Raw genomic sequence first — 25,982 nt, 5'->3', positions numbered from 1 at the left:
CCATAAGGATAAGTGGTAGGATAACGTCAAACTTGGCAGACCTGAGTTTGTTGATAAACAGAAGTAGACATAACAGGAACTATAAAAAAGCAAAAATAGTCAGTAACAAAACAGGCAATAAAAAAAGAGGATGATTCCCAAAGGAATCTGATTGCAGGTATACTGCACATTTCACAGAGTGGGAGTATTGTGTAAAATATGCTCCATCTAGCCAGGGGACTCGGGTAGAAAACTATTGCTGTAGGAAGAAGCGATCAGTTTGCAGGAATTTTCTGATTGTGTTTGAAGGAAATGACCTGCCAATCATCCTGATCCCATTGGGGCTGTCACTTTGGCCCCTTTTCTCCCTCCTGTTTCTTGTCTCTATGCGGTACTGGCTTAATCTGCCTTTAATTATGTTTGCCTTTGGTATCGGTTTTAGCTCTTCAGTATTTTTTTGATTTTTTGCCTTGTATTTCCTCTGGCCACCACTAGATGGCTGGAGTTATTGAATTTTTTAAGTGTTCCTGCATTGGCTTCCATTTTTGCATTGCAGTAATGGCATTTTGCCAGAATTCAGCATGGCGTTTGTGCCCTATTTAAGGCAGTGCCTGTGATGCCGTGCCATCTAGACCAACCCTAGACGACGTCACATATGACAAAACATGTAGGGCATGGTTTATGGCGGTGACGACATCACATTCTTTGTTTCTGATTGGCGGATTACCGATTCCTTTCAGAAGCCAGGACTTTCGAAGGAACTCTGCAGGAATTCCGCAGCACATGAGCCTAAATGCCTGTATCTTACGATTTGCTGTAAGTGCAATATTTTTTAGCTTGAATAAATGTTATATCTTTTCATACACTATGGGGCTGCTTTTTTATCCTTTGCTTTCCATGATTCATGAGTTGGTTGACAGCTTATCCTTTAAGTACCCATGTCTTTTGAATGGAAGATTGGCCCAATCGTTTGATTGCCCATTCAGACCACCTATAATTTAGTGGTCAATGTGATCTAGTAAGGAGATTACTTTATACCACATAGGGTGTGAAGCTTTTTCCTGGTTTCTAGTCACCCCCCTTTTTGTATATGGTTCTTCTGGGAGGGCTGGTGTCACCTACCTTCTTTCTCCTGGACTTTACTAATCACTCATGGACTTTTTTTGTATGATTTACATGTCTGGTCATATACTATTGATTATGTACATCCTATTCACTGGTTCTATTATCTAAGATTAGCGCTGCACTGTCTGCTTATGCATTTATCCTGGGTATTCGATATGGATGAGGAAGTGCGAGATGCGGGTTCTTGCTCAGGAAGGATATCTATATCCCAGGAACAAAGCAGAGTGAGGCCTTCAGTAAGTGTAGTTACTGTATTACTGTCATAGCATCATTATGCATGATGGTAAGTTTAATCGGATAACCCCAACAGTACACAATATTGTGGTTACGCAATGCTTAGTGATTGGCTAATAATTAAATATGACCCACCCCTTCCTGTTTAAGACCTGCCCTGAAATTTTTCAGTGGGGAGACTAATTGGGAGAGCCGTGGGGGGGGGGGGGGGGGGGTTACTGGATTCCCTTAATTTGCAGAGATTTCCTTCAGAGACTTTCTGTTTGGCTATGGGGCAGGAAATAAAGGGAGATTTCTGCAATGGGACAGCCTGTGGTTGTAATCAGGGAAACTTTAACTGGTGTGGCAGTGATCAGGGACACTGTAACTGGTGTGGCAGAGATTAGGCAAATTATGACTGGTGTGACAGTGATCAGGGACACTGTGACTCATACAGTAGTAATTAGGGACACCGACTAGCTGGTGGTGATTAGGGAGACTGACTGGTGCAGCAGTGAATAGGGATACTGACTAGTGCAGCTGTGAATAGGGATACTGACTGGTAGCACTGATTTGGTGGCATTGTATTGCTGTACCATAGTGACAATGCACCTGCTTTGTTGACAGTATGTCCAGTATGTCCTCTGGTCTTGAAAAGGTAAGAACTTCTAGTCCTCCCTGAACAGAATTAATAGTGGACAATGCAGTCTCCAACCAGTGTATGAGCTTGGAGATGGGAGGGGGAGCAGGAGGAGAAGGGATGAGCAGGTGACTGCCCTACCATCCTAGGCTATGGAGCTATGCGTTTCTATTGATGCACAGAGTATAGGGAGACACAACTCTAGTCCCTGAATGCAAAAGTGGCTTTATAGGATACTGCAAAAGAAAGAGGACACCCTGAAACAGGAAACCTAGGGCAGCAGTCATGGCACCAAATTAAACTGAAACATAGGCAGGGGGGTTCACTTGTGGGTTGATGATAGGCCTGTAGGAGTGCGCCTTGATGTGGTATTGTAAGCATGAGGGACTGGACGTGTAGGGGTCCGGTCCGGGCCAATGCAGTCTCAAATACAGGATCTGGGGTCGCCAACTGTAGGGTTTCCAAAAGATGTTGCAATAATTCAGGTGATGTGCGGGAGTCCTGCTTACCACGGTAAGTAAATTTCAGGGCGAACGGGAAATGCCAGGTGTATTCAAGTTGATGCTGCAGGAGGATCTGAAGCTGAGGCTTCACAGCACATCGTTTTGCCATGGAAAGAAGAGCTGGTGCGTGTGCCCTTGAAACAGAAGCATGTCCTTATTGCGGGCAGCAGCCAGGAGTTGCTCCTTTATACGAAAATAATGCAGCTTGACAATTATGTCACAAGGAGGACCCTCAGGCAGGCGGTGAGTTAAGGACCTATGAATCCTATCAAATTCCAGACATTCAATAGGTATGGAGGACGATAGTTTCTGAAACAGAGTGGTGGTGAAAGAAGTTAGATCATCAATGGATTCAGGAATGCTGCAGAGCCGCAGGTTAGATCTGCGAGATCGATTTTCTGCATTTTCCAGGTGGGAAAGCAACATTTTATTTTCCTCCCAGTGTGCCCTCTAGCTTTTTGGCGTGCTCATTTAGGGTAAGTTCCATGTTATCGACCCGAGTTTCCAGGTATGCTTTGCGTTTGCCTAGCTCCCTGATCTCTCGCGATAGCCATTCAGTAATCTGCTCAAAGGTGGCTTTAAGTGTCTTCTGCAGGTTAGTTTCCATGTGGCTGAAGAAGTCCTTCTGTGACATACCTGGTTGTGAGATCACGGGAGAGCTGCTGAGATTAAAATCGACATCCACATCTCCATCACTGTCCCCTAGGCCTGTGCCGAGGCCTTCGCCGTTATCTTGGCTGAAGCACGGGTGAGTGCCTCTTTGATGGGTTATTGTTTATTTCTCCCTCGGTGGCCCATGAGAACCATCCCGCACAAGCTGCCAGTACTCTGGAGGGGGATCGTTAGGTGGCCGTGTATATCAATCGGCTCGGATCCGGCTTATGGCTCGACAATGCTGCGGGAGGTGCGGAGCTCTAGTGGAGTGCATCTGCCATGTCGAGCCTTGAACATGCGCCCCCCCCAATTATAGCATTTTAACAGTGCGGAGGAAGGGTCAGAGGAAAATTAGAAAGTAAATTATAATAAAAAGGAAATGGGGAAGTAGAGTAGGGAGTAGGTAAAGGAGAGAAAAAAATGAGGAGTGAGGGGCCCTAGCCTGCAGCAGGAAGAGAAAGTGGTGAGGAATATGTGTACTATATTTATTATTCTCCCATGGGGAAATGGTTATGTAAGGGGAAGCGCCAGTGGCCAATATGCTACAGAACAGAAAAGGGAATTTGATTAATGTTAGGGCCTGTGGAAGGTGAGAACCACTTCTCACATTGTGGAGCAGAATTCCCACCAGTAGTACCAAGTATTGTTTGAAATTTTTTCCTCCCTATGATGAAGCAAGGCAGTTAGATATTCCATCTCCTTAGTATTGTTTATTCAAGCAAATCAAAGGGCTAGTGTAGACGGGGAGGTTTGCTTCCACATGCTCGGTACACAGGCTCAGACAGAATTTATCAAGTGAATCAGTTTTGTACTTTTTAACGGGAATAAGATGTAACAGAAACTCTAGAGAAGCATTCTCAATATTGACTTCCCTGAACTTGTAACTTGTCTGGACCATCGACCAGAAAGACTTAAAGTGGAACTTTACTCATAACAACTTGATAAAAAATAATGTTCTTTAGCAAGGACCATAAAATTTCACAATAATAATTATGCTACTAAAATGAGTGTGTGCTGTAAATTGCCTCCAGCATTGCTCCTGTTTCTTCTTGCTGGAGGCTGCCATTTTGCTGAAGCCCAGAGCCCCTGAGCAGTAATAAATCTTTAGGTTGTCAGCAGTTTGGCCCCTAGTGGCTCTGATTTTCAGCACAGGGCTGAAAAATAGAGAGCAAATGAGCATGTTCAGGGCAGATCGAGACAGTGTATTACTGGATTTTAAACAGTATAGGCACTTATTTTTAATGTTATACATAGCTATACCTGCAAAAGGGGGCCAGCCTGAAGTAATCTAGCAGGGCTTAATTTTCTGACTTAAAGTTCCACTTTAGGAGAAAGTGATGCAAGAAAGTGGGATTCTATACCACCTTGTCATTATTTGTAGCCACATTATTGGGTTTTATTGGAAATGGAGGCTTTAAGGGCCAGGAGAAATATATGGTCAATTTGGTTATCAGTAAAATTGTTATTGATTTGAGGTATTTAAACAAGAGACAGCCCAGAATCCATCATTTTTAGTAGGAAATCAGCAATGGCAGCCTCCGTGTTTCTTTCATGTCCTGGTGTTGGAGAATATGTCTTGATTGGGCCAACATGTGGGTAAATCTGACCAACAAATATGCATTGTGAATGTGGTAAAATATTTAGTCAGTTGTTTGCCACATTAGAATCTCTGCAATAACACCTGCTTATTTTTTTGCCTCGACAGTTGAAATAACATCAGATATTAGCAGATGTGTCACACTCACTATTAGGCATATTGGCACTGCAAAATTGTACGGAATCCACTGTTCCTTTAACACATTAACAGGATGGCATAGAAGCTTAATCTGTCTGGGCGCTAGGAGCCACAGAGCTTATAATTAGGATTCATAGAGTCAGAAAACCAACAAGTATTGGTACAGTTTTCTATAAAGACCCCTCACTATTTAGGGCAGAGATCCTCTTTAATGTTGTAGCTACTTATGCGCAATTAGTAGAAGCATTACTTGGCTCTGGTGTGCAAATTCAATTAAATTTTGTAGATACTTAGTACTGTTAGTAGGCTTAAAATATTAGTGTACGCAAAGCTGCGGAGGTTGGCTAAGGATTCAGAAATTTTGGCTAACATCACTGCGTTATACAGGCAGAGAATAATAATGTCTTGTATTTCAATGAGTGTGCCTCTAAGGGTCCTGGCAGCTGCTGTTAGAATAGGGAACTTGCGCTCACTATATTACTTAAGTTAAGCCCTTTCCTTCCTCTGACCTCTAGAGTTTCTTATTGTGACATGGAAATCATTATGCAGCAGTTAGAAAGGAAGTTGCGCCTTGCTGTGTATTGTTACATAATAGCCCAGCATCATTTTCATAAGGTGTATAGTTACATGTAATGTCACACCTTCCTGCACCATATGCCAGATACTACATTTCATTAGGTGGGAGCTGTATAGTGGGACACTTTGTTTGCAGCCCACCAAGGGCAACTGTTATGAACTGACAGAAGATGGAATCTATTTGTCATTTCACAGCAAGCAATATGGTCAAGCAAGATCATTTTTTTTTTTTTAACCTCCCTGGAGGTCTGATTATATCCAGATTTCTGTGCTAAAAGTGGTACATTGTTTTGCATGGAAATCTGTTTTACATTTTAACCACTTACCGCAAAGTGACGTAGGGGTACGTCGGCTAACTTTGCGGGGTTATACCAGGATGATGTCTCTAGCTAGAGGCACCATCTCGGTACTGTGGGTTAGAGCCGACGGTCAGCTTTCCGTCGGTAACGACCGATGTGGCTCAGGAGCCGCTCGATCGTTACCCGGGTGAGCGGGGGGGGACGCCCCCCCTCCCGCCCCCTTACGTGACTTTGCCCGGGCCTCCCGTCCCACCGGGAGACCCAAGCACCCACGCAGGGCGTTGCGACGCAGGGGGGTGGAACCAGCGGCAATTTCAAAAATGTAAATACACTAAATGACATGATACAAAGCTGTGATCCTAACGGATTACCCTGTATCATGCCATTTGACCACAGGAGTGCACCTGGTGACTTTTCCAGTGCCCTGCCTGTGCTTTTCCAGTTCTTTGTGCCTGGAAAATAGAGAACGACCATGGCGTCCAAAAAGCGTTCTTTTTGCACAAAAGCGCTTTTAGACGAACTGGAAAACAGTGACAGCGAAACTGAGTTACTTGAAGAACTGAGCGATAGCGATTTGTGGGAAAATTTGTCATCCGGTACTGAAAATGACGACAGCGACGATTCTGATGTCTCTTTCTGGCACATAGCTCCACTGGAAATTCTGAAGAATCATTTGATATGCTTCCCAAATTCCACAAGCTATGTGCCAGAAAGAGACAGCAACGATTCTGATGTTCTTTAGGTAACTCCGTTTCGCTGTTGCTGTTTTCCAGTTCGTCTAAAAGAGCTTTTGCTCAAAAAGAACGCTTTTTGGACGTCATGGTCGTTCTCTATTTTCCAGGCACAAAGCACTGGAAAAGCACAGGTAGGGCAGTGGAAAAGTCACCATGCGCAATCCTGTGCTGAAATGGCATGATCTGCATAATCTGTTAGGATCACAATTTGGTATCATGTCATTTAGTGTATTTACACTTTTGAGTTTGCCGCCGGTTCCACCCCCCTGTGTCGCAACGCTCGCAGGGAAGGGAACCGGAAGGCAAGTGCCGGCATCGGCCGTGCACAGAGCGGGGAGAGAGTGTGAAGACGGCGGGGGATCGCAGGGAAGGCGAGTGTGCTTCTGGGTTAATCCCGAGTGTGGCTCGGGGTTACCGCTTTTGGTACTGAAAGTTAACCCCGAGCCACACTCAGGAATACCACCAGGGAGGTTAAAGAGTCAGTCCACATGAAACTGATAATTCAGGTCTCAGTAGATGCTAGAGAGATAAGCCACTTCACTATTTTTTTATACTTCTTAGGGACTATATTGGTGAGATTTTTGCAACTCCATTCCGAGGTCACCTGTTGTGACTATTATTAGAAAATCCCACTTTCAACATTAACAATTTTTAATCCTTATACTGCTAGCATTAATAAATAGATAGGAAAGTATATGATGTTTAATTGTTTTAAATGTTTTTTTTTTTTACAGTTTTTTAGTTACTTCCTGGTTTCTGACCAAGACCAAAATGATGTTATACATCCCAGGAGTCATGCTAAGTATGCCCTCCGACCTGCAAGAGCTAAGGGCAGATGGATTCCAGGAAGCAAATGCTACAGGAATCATCTGCTCGTACTCTGTTACTCAAGATGGACATGGCCAGAAAATCCTGGGGGAAGTTAGAAGTGTTGGGTTGCAGGGGGTTCAACAAGTGATTTCTCAATGAAATAAAACATTAAGATATGGATGCTTTGAATATTAAAAATGAATTAATTAGCATTTTCGGTTTGTGGTACTCAGATAGAGTTTAGTTATTCTTTAAGGAGAATGTAGCAGGAGTAGCTTGAACATGCTAGGGTGAGCAGGAACAGCTAAAACTCACAACTTGAACAATATTAGAAAACAGTCAAACATTGACAGAAAAATCTCTGTATTGCATTATATCCACACAACATAATTATTTTCCAGATTGTAAAAAGCCAAAAAACCTAAAAGTCCATGTTTAAAATGAGTATCTCCATTCTCTAAAACACATGTATAAAACACAAGGCCTGTAGGTTGAATCCAGTCCACCAGTCCATTTCATGTAGCCCTCTCACCTCTCCTGCAGCTAAGGCACCCCCCTCGTCTCCAGTCCCACTTTGTCTCAACAGTTGGCAGCAGAGAGGAGGAAATAACTCCTTCTACAGATCCTGTGCCTCTCTGTGCAGCCACAGCACCCCCTCATCTCTGCCTCCCCTGGTCTCAGAATTCAGCAGACTCCGGCAGCTGACTCCAGTTTTCCTCTGGTTATTCTCTAAATCCTGCACTATCTGCTTCCCAGCTCTGCCCCTAGCTTGTTCCCGACAGCATCACAAGGTAAGGGGGGTGCGCTGTGATTTAAGGGATGGTGAGGGACTCTTAACTTATGATGGTGCGGGGGGGGGGGGGTTCCTCTTGACATCTCATGTAAGAGGGGGTGAGGTGCACTGGACATCTGTTTATAATTATTATGAGAATAATGAAATTCTATGCTAGTTGAAAAGGAGGGTTGCACATCGCTTGTATCATCCACAAGAAACTTTACTGGAGACTACTCAGATAGGGTGAGTATGAGTGGGCTTTGTGCCAGTCTGCAACTGCCCTTCACAGCTTAAGTCTTATTACTAAAACCAGTGGTAATTGAATGTGGAGGCAATTGTTTATTATGATAAAGAGCAGATACATTTATAGAGTCCTACAGATTCAAATGTCCCTTTAAGGACAACCATATTGCTGATTCGCCCACAATAAATATTCCTTTTGATACCCCTGCTCTAAAACCATCCTCACATAGAAACATAGAACATAAAAACATAGAAAAGTGATGGCAGAAAAAGACTGAATAGTCCATTGAGTCTGCCTATTTTTATTTTTTCGGTTTAGGGTTTTTTTTTTTTTTAACGGTGTTGTCTTACTATCGATCTATGTTTGTCCCAAGCATGTTTGAAGCCATTTACTGTTGACTGTCTCACTATCTCTGCTGGTAGTTAATTCCAAGCATCAACTACCCTTTCAGTAAAATAATACTTTCTAAGATTAGCATTGAACTTTACCCCAGTTAGTTTGAGGTCATGTCCCCGTATTCTTGATTTTGGTTTCAGAAAACTGCCCCCTTGCACCTTATCCACCCCCTTGATGTATTTAAAGGTTTAAATCATGTCTCCTCTTTCCCTTCTTTTCCCCAGACTGTACATATTAGGGTCATGAGGTCGCTCTCATTATGTTTTATCCCCCCAAACCTTTCACCAATTTTGTTACCAATCTCTGGACTCGTTCCATCTTACCAACATCTTTTTTGTAAGTGAGGTCTCCAGAAATGGACACAGTATTCTAAATGAGGTCTCACTAAAGATCTATATAGGGGAATCAGAACCTCCTTCCTTCTGCTGATGATCCCTCTATTAATGCATCCCTCTATTAATGCACTGCCTGGGAACACTGTTTCTTCATTTTGCAATCATCTGAAAAAAGTAACCCCAACTTTTTTCCTTCTGTAGTGCTGGCTAACACTGTATGCCCAATGTTGTACCCTCTCAGGGGATTCTTTTTCCCTGGGTGCATATTTTTACATTGATTTATTTTACATTAGCTTTGACAAATCTTCCAGCAACGCTAAACCATGTTCCATGTGTCAGACATAATTAACGAAATACATAAATAACCTCCACTGCCGTTACATTATGTTGTATGATGTTGGTGCTAGAATTATTCGACCCATGGGTCCCTTCACAATTTTCTATATATGCCGTTACATTACCTTTATATTACATTATGTTTACCATAACCTTACTGGAATACCTTAAGGGCTCTTTCACACGGTCCGCCTCCGTAGGCGGATCCGTGTTGCTCAGCGGGGATCGATCCGCGATCCCCGCTGAGCCGGGCGGATGACAGCCCCGTCTCCGCTTGCAGTGCGGAGAGGGAGGTGTCTCAGCCCCCGCTGCCCTCTATGGGGGATCGGATGAGAGCGGACCGCTTGTCCGCTCTCATCAGATCCGCTCCGCTCCGATTACTGAACGGATGGAAAAATAGGGTTTCCATCCGTCCAGATTTCAGCACAGGATCGGATGCGGATGGCAGCGGGTGTCAGCGGAGGTGTCTCCGCTGACACCCGCTGCCCCATAGAGCTGCATGGAGGATCCGATCAGATTCGCCTAAAAAACTGACAGGCGGATCTGATCGGACCGCCCGTGTGAAAGAGCCCTTAGGCCTTATGCACACTTGTTTATTGTAAACGCTGTTTCTCCTGATAGCAGAAACTCGGCATTCAAAACACACCTAAGCCATTTTTTAAAATGCGTTTAGACATGTTCAAGTGCGTTTGGCATTTGGGAGTTTATTTTATTGGCCAAAATGTAAATTTATTCTGGCCACTGAAATTAATAAACACTCAAGCACTTAGCCCCCGTTCACACTGGGGCGACCTGTGAGGCGACCTGGTCGCCTCACAGGTCGCCGCAGGTCGCCTCCCATAGGGAAGCTGCGGACCCGTTCTGATAGGAGCGACACAAGTCGCTCCGACTCAGAAAAAGGATCCGGAGCTTCTTTGGGGCGACCAGGAGGCGACCGCCATAGACTTCAATGTTACGAACTCCGTGGCTGCCGCTCCGAGGTCGCGGCGCGCTGCTCGCACCGCGACCTCGGAGGTCGCGGTGCGAAGTAGCCTCGCCCCAGTGTGAATGGGGGCTAAATGTGCCTAGAGCATTTGCCGTTTTTTATACTCAAAAGCTCCTCTCCTAAACACAATTTTTCTGCATTCAGGAGAAGGAGCTTTGACTGCCCCTAAATGCTGCTTGAGCATCCAGAATCTGGAAGCTTAATGGTTTCTATGCTAAGGTGACCAGATTTGAAAAATTAAATCCGGGACATTTTTTTTTTTTGGGCAAATGGCACAGGACTGCATAATACACAGAGCGCTGGGCACAGGACTACATAACACACATAGCACTGGGCACAGGACTGCATAATACACAGAGCTCTTGGCATAGGACTACATATTACACAAAGCGCTGGTCGCAGGACTACATAATACACAGATCGCTGGGTACAGGACTACATAATACACAGAGCACTTGGCACAGGACTGCATAATACACAGATCGCTGGGTACAGGACTACATAATACACAGAGCACTTGGCACAGGACTGCATAATACACAGAGCGCTGGGCACAGGACTACATAATATACAGTAGGGTGTTGGGCATAGAGTACAGGGTTCAGAGGTTTGCTATGCACAGAGGATATTTCTGCCCCCACATTCATAACTCACATCTGCACCCTTATCTTACAGATTATCTTCAGCCACCTCTTAGCCCTTCCCCCACAACAGCTAAACTCTCCATCTCTCCATACAGCTGCATCAGCTCTGACCCCCCACTGCCCTCACCTGTGTACAACCCCCCCCCCCCCTCCCCATTTGCTCACCTTTGGTCTCAGCCCTCCACACAGTCAATTTTTGTCTCTGCCTCTCCTCCACTGAACAGCAGCAGGAGCGGCAGTGAGATTGTCCAGCAGGGGGCGTCCGCATCCGAGCCACCAGGATGTTTCTCAGCCAGCATAGGATGCCCTTTCTATGTTAATGCAGCCCTGAATCCAGGGACAAAACTGGGGACAGACTTGGTCCAGGGACAGTGTCCTCAGTCCAGGGACTGTTCCTGGAAACTGGAAATGTCTGGGGATGTATGGTCACCCTATTCTATACAGAGCTGTACCAGATTTTGCACTCTCTAATTTTAGTAAATCTTCTCAAAGGCTTCCATTGAGGTGTGTTCAGGAGCTTAGGCAAAAAATGACAAATCATTGAGGCCTTAAACAGAACTGTCAACTACTGCAATGAAATATTAACCTGAACAGGTACATAGGGAAACATGTATCAGTTCTGTTGCAAAGCAAGATCATATTAGTAAAGGGTAGTTTTGAAAAGTGTTTGTTTTTATTCAAAAAAAATAATATTAATACATGGGTACAATAATTACATGAGGTGTGGGTTATAGACCCATTGGTGATTGGTGAAGATAAGAAAGAGGAGGTGACAATTGGTATGTCTCTCTATTATTCACGCTTGCATGGCGTGAAGTCTGTAGGGAGAGATATCCTTAAATTCCTACGCGTTTCGGCTTTACGCCTTTGTCAAGGAAAATTTTCACCGTATCTGTAAATATATTGGTAGATAATTAGAATATTGCGCTGCCAATGGAGAATTTTCATTGGTTGCCAATAATATACATACTTTTAAAGAGATGCTGCCATTAAACCTTGTCTTTGCGCTGGCAGCATCTCTTTAAAAGTATGTATATTATTGGCAACCAATGAAAATTCTCCATCTACCTGTGGTATAGATGCTTGAAGTATCCATTGGGCTTGTTTTGTTTGCTGCTAATGGGGGAGTGTGAGCACTTGGAGGCATCGTTATAAAGAAGCAGCACGCTATCATTTATATGATATTTCTTATGAGAGGGTGTTTGCTAACTGTTTTAGCCAGAATGAAATGCCATTCAGTAGCTAACTGGCATGACTACTTGTTAAAAAAAGGTGATCACACCTGCCAAACTGAGGAAAAAAAAAACTTTCTGAACTTAGTAGGTTAGTTACATTCAGCATGCTTATATTGTAAGTAGTTACATTCAGCATGCTTGTATCGACTTACAAAACATAATAATGGTTTGTTCTCAAAGATCATGTACAGAACTTTATTGATTTTGCTTACTTTAAATAAATACAAGAAAAATGGCTAAACAGGTTCGAAAATAGCAATTAGTAAAATGGAAAGATGCACACTGACAGAAACAGCCCCTCTAGAATTACTCTATCTGCATATGTTCCAAAGACAATTAAAGAGTCAAAACTGTGTCTGCATGACAAGCAATGGGATTTAAAGTGACTCATGCCATTCTTTATGACATTCCACATACCAGTCCCTGTAAATAGAGGCCATTGTGAGCTTTTTATTGCTCTCTCTCTCCTGCAACAGTTCTCTAACAGTCACTAGATAGCAGCTGTGAAAACTGTGTACAGATTGACATTTTACCTTCAGAAGTTGTTGTGTGTTCAGCCTGCTCTATCCCTCCTTTCTTGATTGGCTTGAATTATTTTTTTTTTGGTTGGTAGACCTCAGTCAATAGAAAAAAAAATAGTTCCAATGAATGGAGAAAGGAGGAATAATGAAATGAAAAGCAAGTTAACGCGGGTGTAAACCACGGCTGTTTAAAAACAAAAAACACCTGCAAGGCAATGGCATAATGTGCTAGTATGCATCGCATACTAGCACATTATGAAACACTTACCTTGGAAAGAAACTCTCTAGGGCTGTACTGTCACCACGGAGAGGGCTGACATCTTCCCCCAGTCTTCCTTCCGGGTTTGCAGGCTCCGGCCATGTGATTGGCCGGAGCCACGTTGACCTTACCCCTGTGCATGCGCGTGGAAGCCCTACATTCCGGCAAAAAGCTTGAAAGGTCTGGCAAGGTATGCCGGACCTTCAGAGCCCATGTGCCGGTGACGTAATTGGCTGCATCCAGGGTGAATATCTCCTAAACAGTGCACATTTAGGAGATATTAATTTTCCCTACAGGTAAGCCTTATTATAGGATTACCTGAAGGTAAAAATGACCAATCGGGGTTTACTAACTCTTTAAGCCAAATTTGCACAGTTTCATCGCTGCTAAGTATTCTGGTTTAGGTGAAAGAAAGCAATAAAGAGCCTACAGCATGGTCTATGCACAGTTACTGTTGGCTGGAATAGCAAAAATTATGACACATGTCACTTTAATATTTCCTATTAACACAAATAATACTTCAAGAGTCGTGTATAGACATATGGAGACATCGTACCGTAGGTATTTACATAGGTGATTATTGCATTATTGTATTTACAATGTCACAGTTGTCAGTAAACTGAACTAATAACTGAATTGAGGAATTCTATAGTAAAACTTTGGTGCTTGCTCCTTCTGCCTTCTCATTTCAAAATGAAATTCCATTGATTCCCAGTTTTGCAGAGCATCATGGAAATTTGTAGCTAAGTAGAATGTAGGTAATAAAATCTAATTCCTTTTTTTCATTTCTTTACAGTTTTTAGATCTTTGGACATGTCACGTTCAGTGTCTGTCACTGCAGCTGGCCAGTGCCGCCTCTCTCCTCTCATTCAGGTCATCTTAGACTGCAGCCATCTCTATGATTACACTGTGAAATTACTTTTCAAGCTTCACTCATGTAAGTATTTTGAAGAGAAGAGAAGCTGCTTACCATACCAACATTAAGTATTCAGTGGAGGCTGTGATGAGAGAATATCTGTAAAGCCCCTTTCAGAAAATGCTAGATGTTTGGATGTCTTGTTAATCCTCTGGTCTGATTGGTAGGTTACTGACCTACAGCTTTTGAAATTGAAAAGACAAGAACTCACTGCTCAAGGTGGTGTAATTGCCTGATGACTCACACCGGTGCATGCCCCGGCTCGCCTCCGTGAAAACTTGATAAAGGAATAGGAATTGGCAGCACTTTATGTTGAGTCAAAATCCAGATTTATTGACTGGACATCCAAATATGACAATCGTGACAAGGTAGATGCGTTTCACACACTGACTGTGTGCTTAATCATTACTAATATTATATATTACTAATACTAGTAATGATTAAGCACACAGTCAGTGTGTGAAACGCGTCTACCTTGTCACGATTGTCATATTTGGATGTCCAGTCAATAAATCTGGATTTTGACTCAACCTGGAGTGCTGCCAATTCCTTTTCCTTTACAGCTTGAAGACAGATCTTGTGACCTGAATTCCTGTTCTGGGTCAGTAAAGATACGGTATAGCGAAGGTAGTAGATTAGCATATATTAAAAGGGATTGGGAATGATTGCAAGGGTCCCTTTTATAACAGATTCACACTATCTTTACTACAAAAAACCGAAAGTTAATTAGGTTTGTCATTTTTCCAAATTGGCACAGTTTCACAATATGGGCTCCACCATGTAACAAGAGTGCTCCGTCATCAGGTGAAATACTCGCTCACCTCAGGACAAGACCCTCAAAAGGGCCAACACAGCATAATGGTGATCAATCCTGTACACCAGATAGTGGGTCCTCTGTTCCCCCAACTGGGATGACTCAACAGAACTCAATAGAATAAAGGAAACAATCTCCAATAGTGCAGTATCTGGGTAAAATGCATAAGAGAATACCAGACACTCTCCCACCTGGCTTCTGAAGAAGGCCTTTTATAGCACATGAGTTTATTGTTACCCAATATTTATGGAAGTCACCATTTTTTGTTTTTTCAAGTGATTGAATGATTGATTGGGCAGTGCTATCACAACTTTTTTCTTTACCAATTGCAGTCTCTATACACATCTTTGGGAGCTTCAGCACCATTTTGGTTTAAGAAACTTTGCTATTTCTTGGAGCACTGGGTGGGAGGTAGGAAGAACTGGAAACAGCAAAGAACTCTTCACACCAAAGCCTCTGAAAGTTGGTGAATCAATTAGTGTTCTAGCACCTGCTCAAAACCCAAATGCCTGCACTGGGTTGACTATCTCTTTAAATATAGCTCCATACAAAAGGAAATACTTTGGAGAAATATTCTTGACCTCCTCCTCAAATTGTAACTCGGCCAAGTTTGTATGATATCTGCAGCTGTATTGATTTCAAGGAAGGCTGACAGGAAAACCTCAATTATATAATTTGTCAACTCACTTTCTGTAGTTGGTAAGATTTTTCCTGTAAGTGTCAGTCATAGTTCACCATGATCAATATCTTGTCTTATGATTTACTCTTTTTTTCTTCTTCCTTCACAAAATGCATTCTCATTACATTTTTGTTATGGGCTGTATTATATTTAACATGGTTTCCTGTTATTGTTGAAACCAGCTGTAGTCATCCCTCCCTCTTCATTGATAAGGTGGATCAGGGCCTAGTATGGCCATTACATCAATTCTTGCTTCCTTAGTTCATAGATGTTAAATGGTTAGGAATATGATACATAGGCTACACACATAAGCTTTTAATTCTTTGGCCTCTATTGTAGAAAGCATCAATTCCCCTGAACAATGCTAGCACTAAATCATAGGTGGGTGGTTGGATGCCTTCTTTCTGCTGTTGTGGATGGTTGACCATTTTTGTAACACATGCAATTACCCAGGACACTGTCTCTCCTTGAGATACCTGCAGACTCCATTACCCCTCAATGTGATTTCTACCCCCTTTTGTTTTTTCCATAGAAATAGAATTCAGCGTGGATCCTGGATCTCAGGATTAGATCTCTATTCTCTACAGTAGGCTGCTGGTAACTTGTGAGCAACCATAGAGCAATTAAATAGCCCAAGGTAACAGGTCTACCTAAATAACTGCCTGGCCTGCTGTGTATATTTATGGCACTTTTCCACTGCAAGTACCGGCTAGTACCGGCTCGGCTCTACTCGGCCCTGCTTGGCCCGGTTTGCTTTTCCACTGCGGTACCGCATGGTATAGTGTTGGAACGGTTCGGTACGGTACGGTATAGGTTTGCTTTTCCACTAAAGTAGTACTAAAGTTAAGTGGGTGGGATAACAACGGGGTGGGTGTGATTCTCTGACCAATCAGTGGCTAGTAGTGACTGCATGCAAAGGATTGTGGGATATGGTACCAGTTTGGTACCTGTTGGAACCACAATCGAGTAGGTACTGTTTTTTCAGAGCCGTACCGTACCGTACCGTTCGGTTCCATGCAGTGGAAAAGCAAACCTATACCGTACTGTACCGAACCGTTCCGACCCTATACCATGCGGTACCGCAGTGGAAAAGCACAAAAGCGGGCCGAACCGGTACGGTTCCATGCAGTGGAAAAGCGCCATTACATTGGAGCCTCAGCCTACCTCTCCCTTGCTAATTAACTTTCTTCCTGCTCCAATATGACAGTGCTGGCTGCCCAAAAGACCAGTAATCAAGTATCAGTCATGTTGGAGTAGAGGGAGAGAACCACATGACCCCATAAACAGTATTTTCACTACTGACAGCTAAACAAAGTCATAGGGCAGAAAAGGGAAAACAAGTGTAAGCAGCTTGTGGATCGAACAGTAAAGTTAACCTGTTTCTTTATGTTAAATGGACAAAACACAGGTTCACTTTAACCATTTCTTTTTGAAACTCTGTATTATAAGATAACATTTTTTGTGTATTTTAGGCCTCCCAACAGACACATTACAGGGCCATCGAGATCGCTTTATGGAACAATTTCAGAAGTAAGGAAACTCCAGCTGTAACACACTAGATAATTATTAATGTTTTAAATTTAAATTTACAACTTTGTCTGTCTATACAAAACCAATTGGCTGGGACTAAAAGGATGGTAGCATTCGTAATATGTTAACTTTTCTATGCAGGCTAAAAGATTTGTTCTACCGTTCAAGTAACCTACAGTACTTTAAACGTCTGTTACAGATTCCCCAGCTTCCAGAGGTAAGTTTTCTGTTTGTCAACACAGAACTCTGTGCTGTGATTGGCCAAAGATGATCAGTAGGTGTACATCTACAATAATTGGCTGCACCCTGCTGACAAACTCATGGTGTGTCCAATCACAGCACAGGTCAGCAGGGGGCACACGCCACCAAACCAGGAAGTACACCGCAATGAATGGGTATGTCAAGGTTCCTGACTATGCCACCTGCTTGCAGTATATCTACTGTGAGCAGGCGGAAAGTGGTTAAAAAAGCATCAAAATAGGAAAAGTAATAAGCAGTAACCTGTGGCAAGCAATCAGATATCAGCCTTTACAAGTACATTGTATTTAAAAAAACATGATTTCTGACTGCTTCCTGCGAGTTTCATTCATGTGCACATTTTCTTTGCCTTATTTATTAAGTCATAGAATACAAACCAGTGTTGAGCTAATAATAAATTACATTATTTATTGTGAGCAAGAAATAGCTGAAATCGTACAATATAGAAAAACAAGAATATATTGATCTGGATACATTAAATAGGCTAAAGGTTTAGGTAATAGTAAAAATAATAAAATGTTAATTATGTGGAACCGAACACATTTTTAATTCTTTTAGATGTGTTGTGCTGCTAACCATGTAAGAATTTTTTCCATGTTATCATCTTAGAACAGTTGCCAGTGGGGTCACCACAATATCCTTCTGTAATAGAGTGCTTAAAGTGTATGTAACCCCCAACAATTAATTTTTTGTTTTTGGTCTTTTATATATACCAATTATGTTTAGCTGGGGCACTAACCCAGCTTGTAATGCTAAACTAAATAATACACCTCAGGAAGTACCGCCATGGCTAAAAGAAGATAGACTTAGAACTAAACTAGAAAAACTTAATATAAATAAATTACCGGGACCGGATGGCTTGCACCCGAGGGTTCTTAAAGAGCTGAGCCAGGTGATAGCCAGACCATTATTCCTGATCTTTAAGGATAGTCTACAGATGGGTATGGTGGCAGCTGATTGTAAAAAAGCCAACGTAGTACCATTATTTAAAAAAGGGCCAAGATATATACAGGGTAACTATAGACCTGTCAGCCTAACATCTGTAGTCTGCAAGATTTTGGAGGGGATGTTAAGAGACTATATACAAGACTTTAGTAATGAAAATGGTACTATTAGTAGTAATCAGCATGGATTAATGAAAAATAGTTCTTGCCAGACCAAACTATTAACCTTCTACGATTAAGTGAGTTGCCATCTAGACAAAGGAAGGCCTGTGGATGTGGTGTATCTGGACTTTGCAAAGGAATTTGACACAGTCCCCCACAAACGCTTACTGTACAAATTAAGGTACATAGGTATGGACCAAAGGGTGAGTACCTGAATAGAGAACTGGCTCCAGGGGCAAGTCCAGAGGGTGGTGATAAATGGGGAGTACTGGGATTGGGCGGGTGTGGAAGGTTGTATCCACCAAGGTTCTGTCCTGGGACCAATCCTGTTTAATAAACGATCTAGAGAAGGGGATATCTACAATCTCGGTATTTGCGGACGATACTAAACTAAGCATGCCAATATTTTCTATGCAGGATGTGGAAACCTTACAAGCAGACCTGAACAAAATAATGGGGTGGACAACTACATGGCAGATGAGGTTTAATGTTGAAAAATGTAAAGTAATGCACTTGGGCGTCAGAAACACGAAAGCAAGCTACTCACTAGGGGGGAACCTCTGGGTGAATCTAAGATGGAAAAGGACCTGGGGGTACTAGTGGACAACAGGCTTGGCAGTGGCATGCAATGCCAAGCCGTGCAAGCAAAGCCAACAAAATACTGGCATGTATAAATAAGGGGATTCACTCCAGAAATAAAGAGATTATTCTCCCACTCTACAAGACTCTGGTCCGGCCACATCTGGAGTATTCCGTCCAGTTCTGGGCACCGGTCCTCAGGAAGGATGTGCTGGAACTGGAGAGAGTCCAGAGAAGGGCAACAAAAATAATTAGGGGAATGGAGGACCTCAGCTATGAGGAAAGACTACAGGCATTGAACTTATTGACTCTGGAGAAGAGACGCTTGAGGGGGGATATGATATCAATGTATAAATACTGTACTGGTGATGACCCTAGCATAAGGAACAAACTTTTCAGAGCAAGGGAATACAGTAAGACACGTGGCCACTCACTAAAACAACTAGAGGAAAAATGGTTTAACCTTAAAATACGTAAGGGGTTCTTTACTGTCAGAGCAGTCAGGATGTGGAATTCTCTCCCACAAGCAGTGGTATCAGCAGGGAGCATTGATAGTTTCAAATAACTATTAGATGGGCACCTTAAAGACCACAACATACAGGGGTATACAATGTACGGTTAACAGCAAACACACACACATCATGGGTTGAACTGGATGGACTGATGTCTTTTTTCAACCTCACAAACTATGTAATTATGTAACTATGTTATATTTGTTTGATAAGTGCAAAAAATATCTGATTTTGCCAGAAATCTTGTTAGCTGATAACTTTCTGTGCTGCTTGTCACAAGGATGGGTTATGGAGATGAGGAGGGAAGGAGGAGATGAGAGGTCGGTGTTCTCTGTAATTCATAAGAAATGAATTAAGTAGGGGTGACACCATGTGCTTGGAAATTAAGAGTTGGTGTTATCCTGTCAAAGAGGAAGGAAGGAGCACACCATGTTTCTGGCACATCAACAGTTGTGAATTGCAGCTTGTTTAAAGGGATACAACTTGGGAAATATGCATGTATTCCAGAGCTGTAATAAAGAGCAAATAGGGAAAAGAGCATGCGTGAATTGTGATAAGTTATTACAACCAGTTTCTAATTGGTTGTGTTCCTGCACCTTGCTCATCATTGAATGTGTGGCATTCATTTTATTCTGTATGGACTATTATTACATGAATATTCTACCTTAATTCAGGATATACAGTAATTGGCTGTATATGACAGGATCATCAAAGCAAATATGGAATATTTTAATTGTACTTTTTGGTTTGATTGTAGAACCCACCTAATTTTTTGAGGGCGTCAGCATTGTCTGAACACATCAGTCCGGTGGTTCTTATACCTACGGGAAATTCCCCTCCTGATAGTGAGACGTTAGTGGAGACAGATGATCTTGTTGGCATGGATTCATCTTCTCAGGTAGGTGATGACATATTTTATCTGGATATTGTCCTAACATGGTGCAGTCTTAGCACAACTGATAGCACAAATATAATTGTTCTTTACATTATCACATTACATGTTTGGAAAGCATCTTTTGGAATTCTTGCTGAGATCACAGTTTGATGACTTATTATACACAACTTTGTGCACGAAGACTGAGATGCAAAGGGGAAACTTATATGGAGGAAAAGGTTTAGATGATGAGGATGGGTGTTAATAAGGAAGTTATATCTATATTCTACACCCGCCCCCTTCTGAAGTCACGAGTGCCTCATAATGCACTGCGCTGGTGGTGCCACCGGGTGATGCAACCGGGTGTCCCCACCCCTTTCCTATAAAAAAGCTTTCACAGCTCAAACAGCTCATTACGCAGGAGTGTTGTGAAGAGGCAGGAGCGTCTTTTTTTTTTTTTTCTTCTATTTTTCGGGTGCGTCGGCGAGCAACATGATTGATGATGGATTTACATCAGGGGACACTATTTTTTTATTTTATTTTTTAAAAAGGGACTTGTCAAAAACTGGCTGTTGTCTTAATTTTTTTTTGTACTTTGTACCCGATATCCATTCACATGGGGGCGGGATCTGGGGGCCCCCTGGTTAAAGGGGGCTTCCATATTTCGATAAGCCCCTCACCTGCAGACCCCGACAACCACAGCCCAGGGTTGTCCTGAAGAGGCTCTTGTCCCCATCAACATGGGGACAAGGTGCTTTCGGGGGCACCCCAAAGCACCCTCCCCATGTTGAGGGCAAGTGGCCTGGTATGGTTCGGGGGGGGGCACTCGCTCGTCCCCCCCCACCCTATCCTGGCCAACCAGGCTGCTTGCTCGGATAAGGGTCTGGTATGGATTTTCTGGGGGATCCCGCGCCATTTTTTTTTTCATTTTTGGCCGTTTTTTTTTTCATTTTTTTTATCTGTATTGCCGGGAGAGGACAATACATTATAGCCGCGAGCATTTTCCTTTAGAAATGTCAGTATCGCTGCAACAGGCTGCATACATCGCACAGATGCAACACTTTACAGGCACATTAAGGGGACCCCCAGGCACGATATTTAAAGGAAATTTTAATTTTTATTGTTTCACTTTAAGCATTTTTAAAATCACTGCTCCTGTAAAAACAATCATTTTAAAAAATGTTTGCATTGATGCATGTCCCCCAGGGCAGTATCCAGGTCCCTATACACTTTTTTTGGCAATAACTTGCATATAAGCCTTTAAAATGAGAACTTTTGATTTTTCATGTTGGTGTCCCATAGACTTTAATAGAGTTTGCATGTTCGCTAGAACTTTTTCCCTGTTTGAGATGTTCTGGTGCAAACCAAACTGGGGTAGTGTTAGGTTCATCACTAGTGATGATACATCAAAATGTCACACAAGAGAAAGATAAATCTTTCTGATGCGTTTTACCTTGTCGGCTTCTTCAGAGGCTTAAGGGGTGCGGATAAAAAGGTTTCTAGGAAGAAAAGGAAAAACATACATAATATCCATCCAATACACATAATATACAGATACTTGATCATATTTGCTGTTTGCTAAAAATTGTACATATTTAGCTATATTAACTTCCAATGAGTATAAAGCAGAATTTGTCTCAGGAGGATCCTTTAAGCACACTATTATTCTCTCCCAAAGCAGCCAAGCACAAGACAGGCATATGATGGTATCTGACAAATACTGGGTGGGTGACACAGAGCAGGAAATCCCTCCAGGGAGCCACAGACACAGCCCATCAAAAAGGGGAAAAGGAAATTGCAGCTTATGTTTTTAAATCCAAAAAAGATGTAGAAAGCACTATCAGAGAATCAGAGACATTCCTAATGAGACACTGCATATAAAGAAACATATAGGACCAAAACCCCATCCACAGAGGCACAACTTGCCTGTCTATATCCTGTAGTGCACTTCAGATTCAAGGTGAAGGCGGATGACTACATACATACATACATACATACATATATACATATAAAATACACAGATCTGCAATGACATACAGTATCTCACAAAAGTGAGTACACCCCTTCTGTAAATATTTAATTATATCTTTGTAACAATACTGAAGTAATTACACTTTGCTACAATGTAAAGTAATGACTATACAGCTTGTATAACAGTGTAAATTTGCTGTCCCCTCAAAATAACTCAACACAAAAAAAGTGAGTACACCCCTAAGTTAAAATGTGCAAATTGGGCCCAAAGTGTCAATATTTAGTGTGGCCACCATTATTTTCCAGCACTGTCTTAACCCTCTTGGGCATGCAGTTCACCAGAGCTTCACAGGTTGCCACTGGAGTCCTCTTCCACTCCTCCATGACAACATCACGGAGCTGGTTGATGTTAGAGACCTTATGCTCCTTCAACTTCCGTTTGAGGATGCCCTACAGATGCTCAATAGGGTTTAGGTCTGGAGACATGCTTGGCCAGTCCATCACTTTTACCCTCAGCTTCTTTATAAAGGTAGTGGTCATCTTGGAGATGTGCTTGGGGTCGTTATCATGTTGGAATACTGCCCTGTGGCCCAGTCTCTGAAGGGAGGGGATCATGCTCTGCTTGAGTATGTCACAGTACATGTTGGCATCCATGGTTCTCTCAATGAACTATATCTCCCCTGTCCCGGCAGCACTCATGCAGCCCTAGACCATGACATTCCCATCACCATGCTTGACTGTAGGCAAGACACACTTGTCTTTGTACTCCTCACCTGGTTGCCTCCACACGCTCTTGACACTATCTGAACCAAATAAGTTTATCTTGGTCTCATCAGACCACAGGACATGGTTCTCAGTAATCCATGAACCTTGTCTGATTGTCTTCAGTAAACTGTTTGCAGGCTTTCTTTTGCATCATCTTTAGAAGAGGCTTCTTTCTGGGATGACAGCCATGCAGAGCAATTTGATGCAGTGTGCAGTGTATGATCTGAGCACTGACAGGCTGACCTCCCACCCCTTCAACCTCTGCAGCAATGCTGGCAGCACTCATATGTCTATTTCCCAAAGACAACCTCTGGATATGACGCTGAGCACGTGCACTCAACTTCTTTGGTTGACTATGGCGAGGCCTGTTCTGAGTGGAACCTGTCTTGTTAAACCGCTGTATGGTCTTGGCCACTGTGCTGCAGCTCAGTTTCAGGGTCTTGACGATCTTATTATAGCCTAGGCAATCGTTATGTAGAGTAACAATTCTTTTTTTAGATCCTCAGGGAGTTTTTTTTATCATGAGGTGCCATGTTGAACTTTCAGTGACCAGTATGAGAGAGTGAGAGCGATAACACCAAATTTAACACACCTACTCCCCATTTACACCTGAGACCTTGTAACACTAACAAAACACATGACACCAGGGAGGAAAAATGGGTAATTGGGCCCAATTTGGACATTTTTACTTAAGGGTGTACTCACTTTTGTTGCCAGCGGTTTGGACATTAATGGCTTTGTGTTGAGGTATTTTGAGGGGACAGCAAATTTACACTGTTGGAGAAAGATATATAATAGATAGATACTCAGCAATATCCCTATATATATATAGTAGCGCAAACTTGTCAAGAAGCAAGTGCCAAAAAAATACTGTGCCCACTGCACAAAAGTCCGAAATGCAATAGATGTCACATAGGCAGCAGGAAAAAGTTCAGAAATGACTCAAACAGTCCATAATCCTTCACTCTATCTCCTGGGATGATAATGTACAAAGACGTGTTTCTCAAAAGGATCACCACCACCACCGTGCTCCAAGGGGGGAGGAGAATTGCCCACTCACCAGATGCTGTGGCCCAACCCACTTTCGTGTTTGAGCATTCAGGCTTATAATGATGGTCACTGGTCCAGAGTATCCACAACAGGAATCGCACCAGCGCAGTCAAAAAAAGCTCAGCAGCATATGGGGAGGAGAGAACATAATCCCAATAGCGTGATACCGTTTGAAAGGGTTTTATTAAATAAAATAAAACATAAGGTAACACACTCACATGTCTTGTATGTCATCCAACGCAATTGTTCCGGGTCATATGTTAATTAAGGAGGAAGTTTTAGCTGATTGGGCGTAAAGCTGAATCACTATGATTGGTCAGAACACGATCGTCACTACCAATGGAAAGTGATGTAATTTACAGCGTTTTAAGTATGTATATACACTAGCGATTTTGTATGGATACTATCGGTCTATTGGTGGTTGAGTGGTTGGTGTCTTTTTGCTTTCAGCATAAGGGTGCAATTAACTTCCTGTGTGCTATACTTCCGGGTCGTAGGACGGCCCATTGTAGTGAATAGTGGCGAGATGGAGGGTTACTGTGCTGTCTTAGCCTGCTATTGGCCAGTATTCTACAGGCATCCACCAATAACCGATGGTGTGAACCTCGGCACCACCCTACTTCCGGGTTATAGGGTAATGTACCATAGAGATTAGTGAATTGAGAGGAAGTGATCCTGTAAATCTAGTCTGTGATTGGTCGACACACCTGAGCAACCACCAATGGCCGATGATGTCAACCCTGGCCCCGCCCTGTGGGTTGATGGGCATGGGTATTTAAGGTTACCGCCAAGCCGCCGTGGTCACGCTCCCGGGGAAGAAGTGGAAATCACGAAACGCGTCGGGGCGTGACCAGGCGATGTAACCAGGCTGTGTAAGAGGAGTTCGGATTACCCAGAAGGCGCGGCGTCCACGGCGTGGAGCCTGGACATCATCTCCCGAAGGGCATCCCTCCCCTATTCGTGACTGTTTTTTTGCGTTGGATGACATACAAGACATGTGAGTGTGTTACCTTATGTTTTATTTTATTTAATAAAACCCTTTCAAACGGTATCACGCTATTGGGATTATGTTCTCTCCTCCCCATATGCTGCTGAGCTTTTTTTGACTGCGCTGGTGCGATTCCTGTTGTGGATACTCTGGACCAGTGACCATCATTATAAGCCTGAATGCTCAAACACGAAAGTGGGTTGGGCCACAGCATCTGGTGAGTGGGCAATTCTCCTCCCCCCTTGGAGCACGGTGGTGGTGGTGATCCTTTTGAGAAACACGTCTTTGTACATTATCATCCCAGGAGATAGAGTGAAGGATTATGGACTGTTTGAGTCATTTCTGAACTTTTTCCTGCTGCCTATGTGACATCTATTGCATTTCGGACTTTTGTGCAGTGGGCACAGTATTTTTTTGGCACTTGCTTCTTGACAAGTTTGCGCTACTATATATATATAGGGATATTGCTGAGTATCTATCTATTATATATCTTTCTCCATATGTTTTAGTTAAGTAGCTGCATAGCCAATTTATTTATTGGTGAGTGGTCCTCATTTGAAGCGCTTGGGATAGCTTATACCTTTATTTGGTTTTCGTTGGGCATTTAAGCTGTCATATTATAAATTTACACTGTTATACAAGTTGTACACTCACTACTTTATATTGTACCAAAGTGTAATTTCTTCAGTGTTGTCACATATAAAGTTATAATAAAATATTTACAAAAATGTGAGGGGTGTACTCACTTTTGTGAGATACTGTAGCTCTATTTCCAAGATCCATAAGAGTACTTGGAGCATGTATTTAATTAATTTAATTAAATTCAAAAGCCAAAGATAAGAAAATAATAGAACAAATATTACCTATAAAAGCAGGCCTAATTGATATTATACCAGTGCCTCAGAGATAATAGCTGCTTCTCCACGATATGCCTCCATTTGG

General features: G+C 42.6%; 1 protein-coding gene across 1 annotated transcript in view; it reads left to right on the top strand.

Annotated features, from left to right (window-relative positions):
* Positions 1–25,982, top strand: part of HIP1 (huntingtin interacting protein 1) — a 260,017-nt gene that overhangs the window by 150,140 nt on the left and 83,895 nt on the right. Inside the window, exons 8-11 of the mRNA XM_082244525.1 lie at positions 13,795–13,935; positions 16,880–16,937; positions 17,079–17,154; positions 20,150–20,290. Of these exons, the coding sequence (XP_082100651.1) occupies positions 13,795–13,935; positions 16,880–16,937; positions 17,079–17,154; positions 20,150–20,290 (416 nt within the window). The remainder of the gene's footprint in view (positions 1–13,794; positions 13,936–16,879; positions 16,938–17,078; positions 17,155–20,149; positions 20,291–25,982) is intronic.

Source organism: Pelophylax lessonae (assembly GCF_965119305.1).
Source record: "Pelophylax lessonae genome assembly, chromosome: 2".
Classification (NCBI taxonomy): Eukaryota; Metazoa; Chordata; class Amphibia; order Anura; family Ranidae; genus Pelophylax; species Pelophylax lessonae.
Note: the sequence above shows the minus strand (reverse complement) of the source record. Positions and strands in the feature narration are given on the sequence as shown.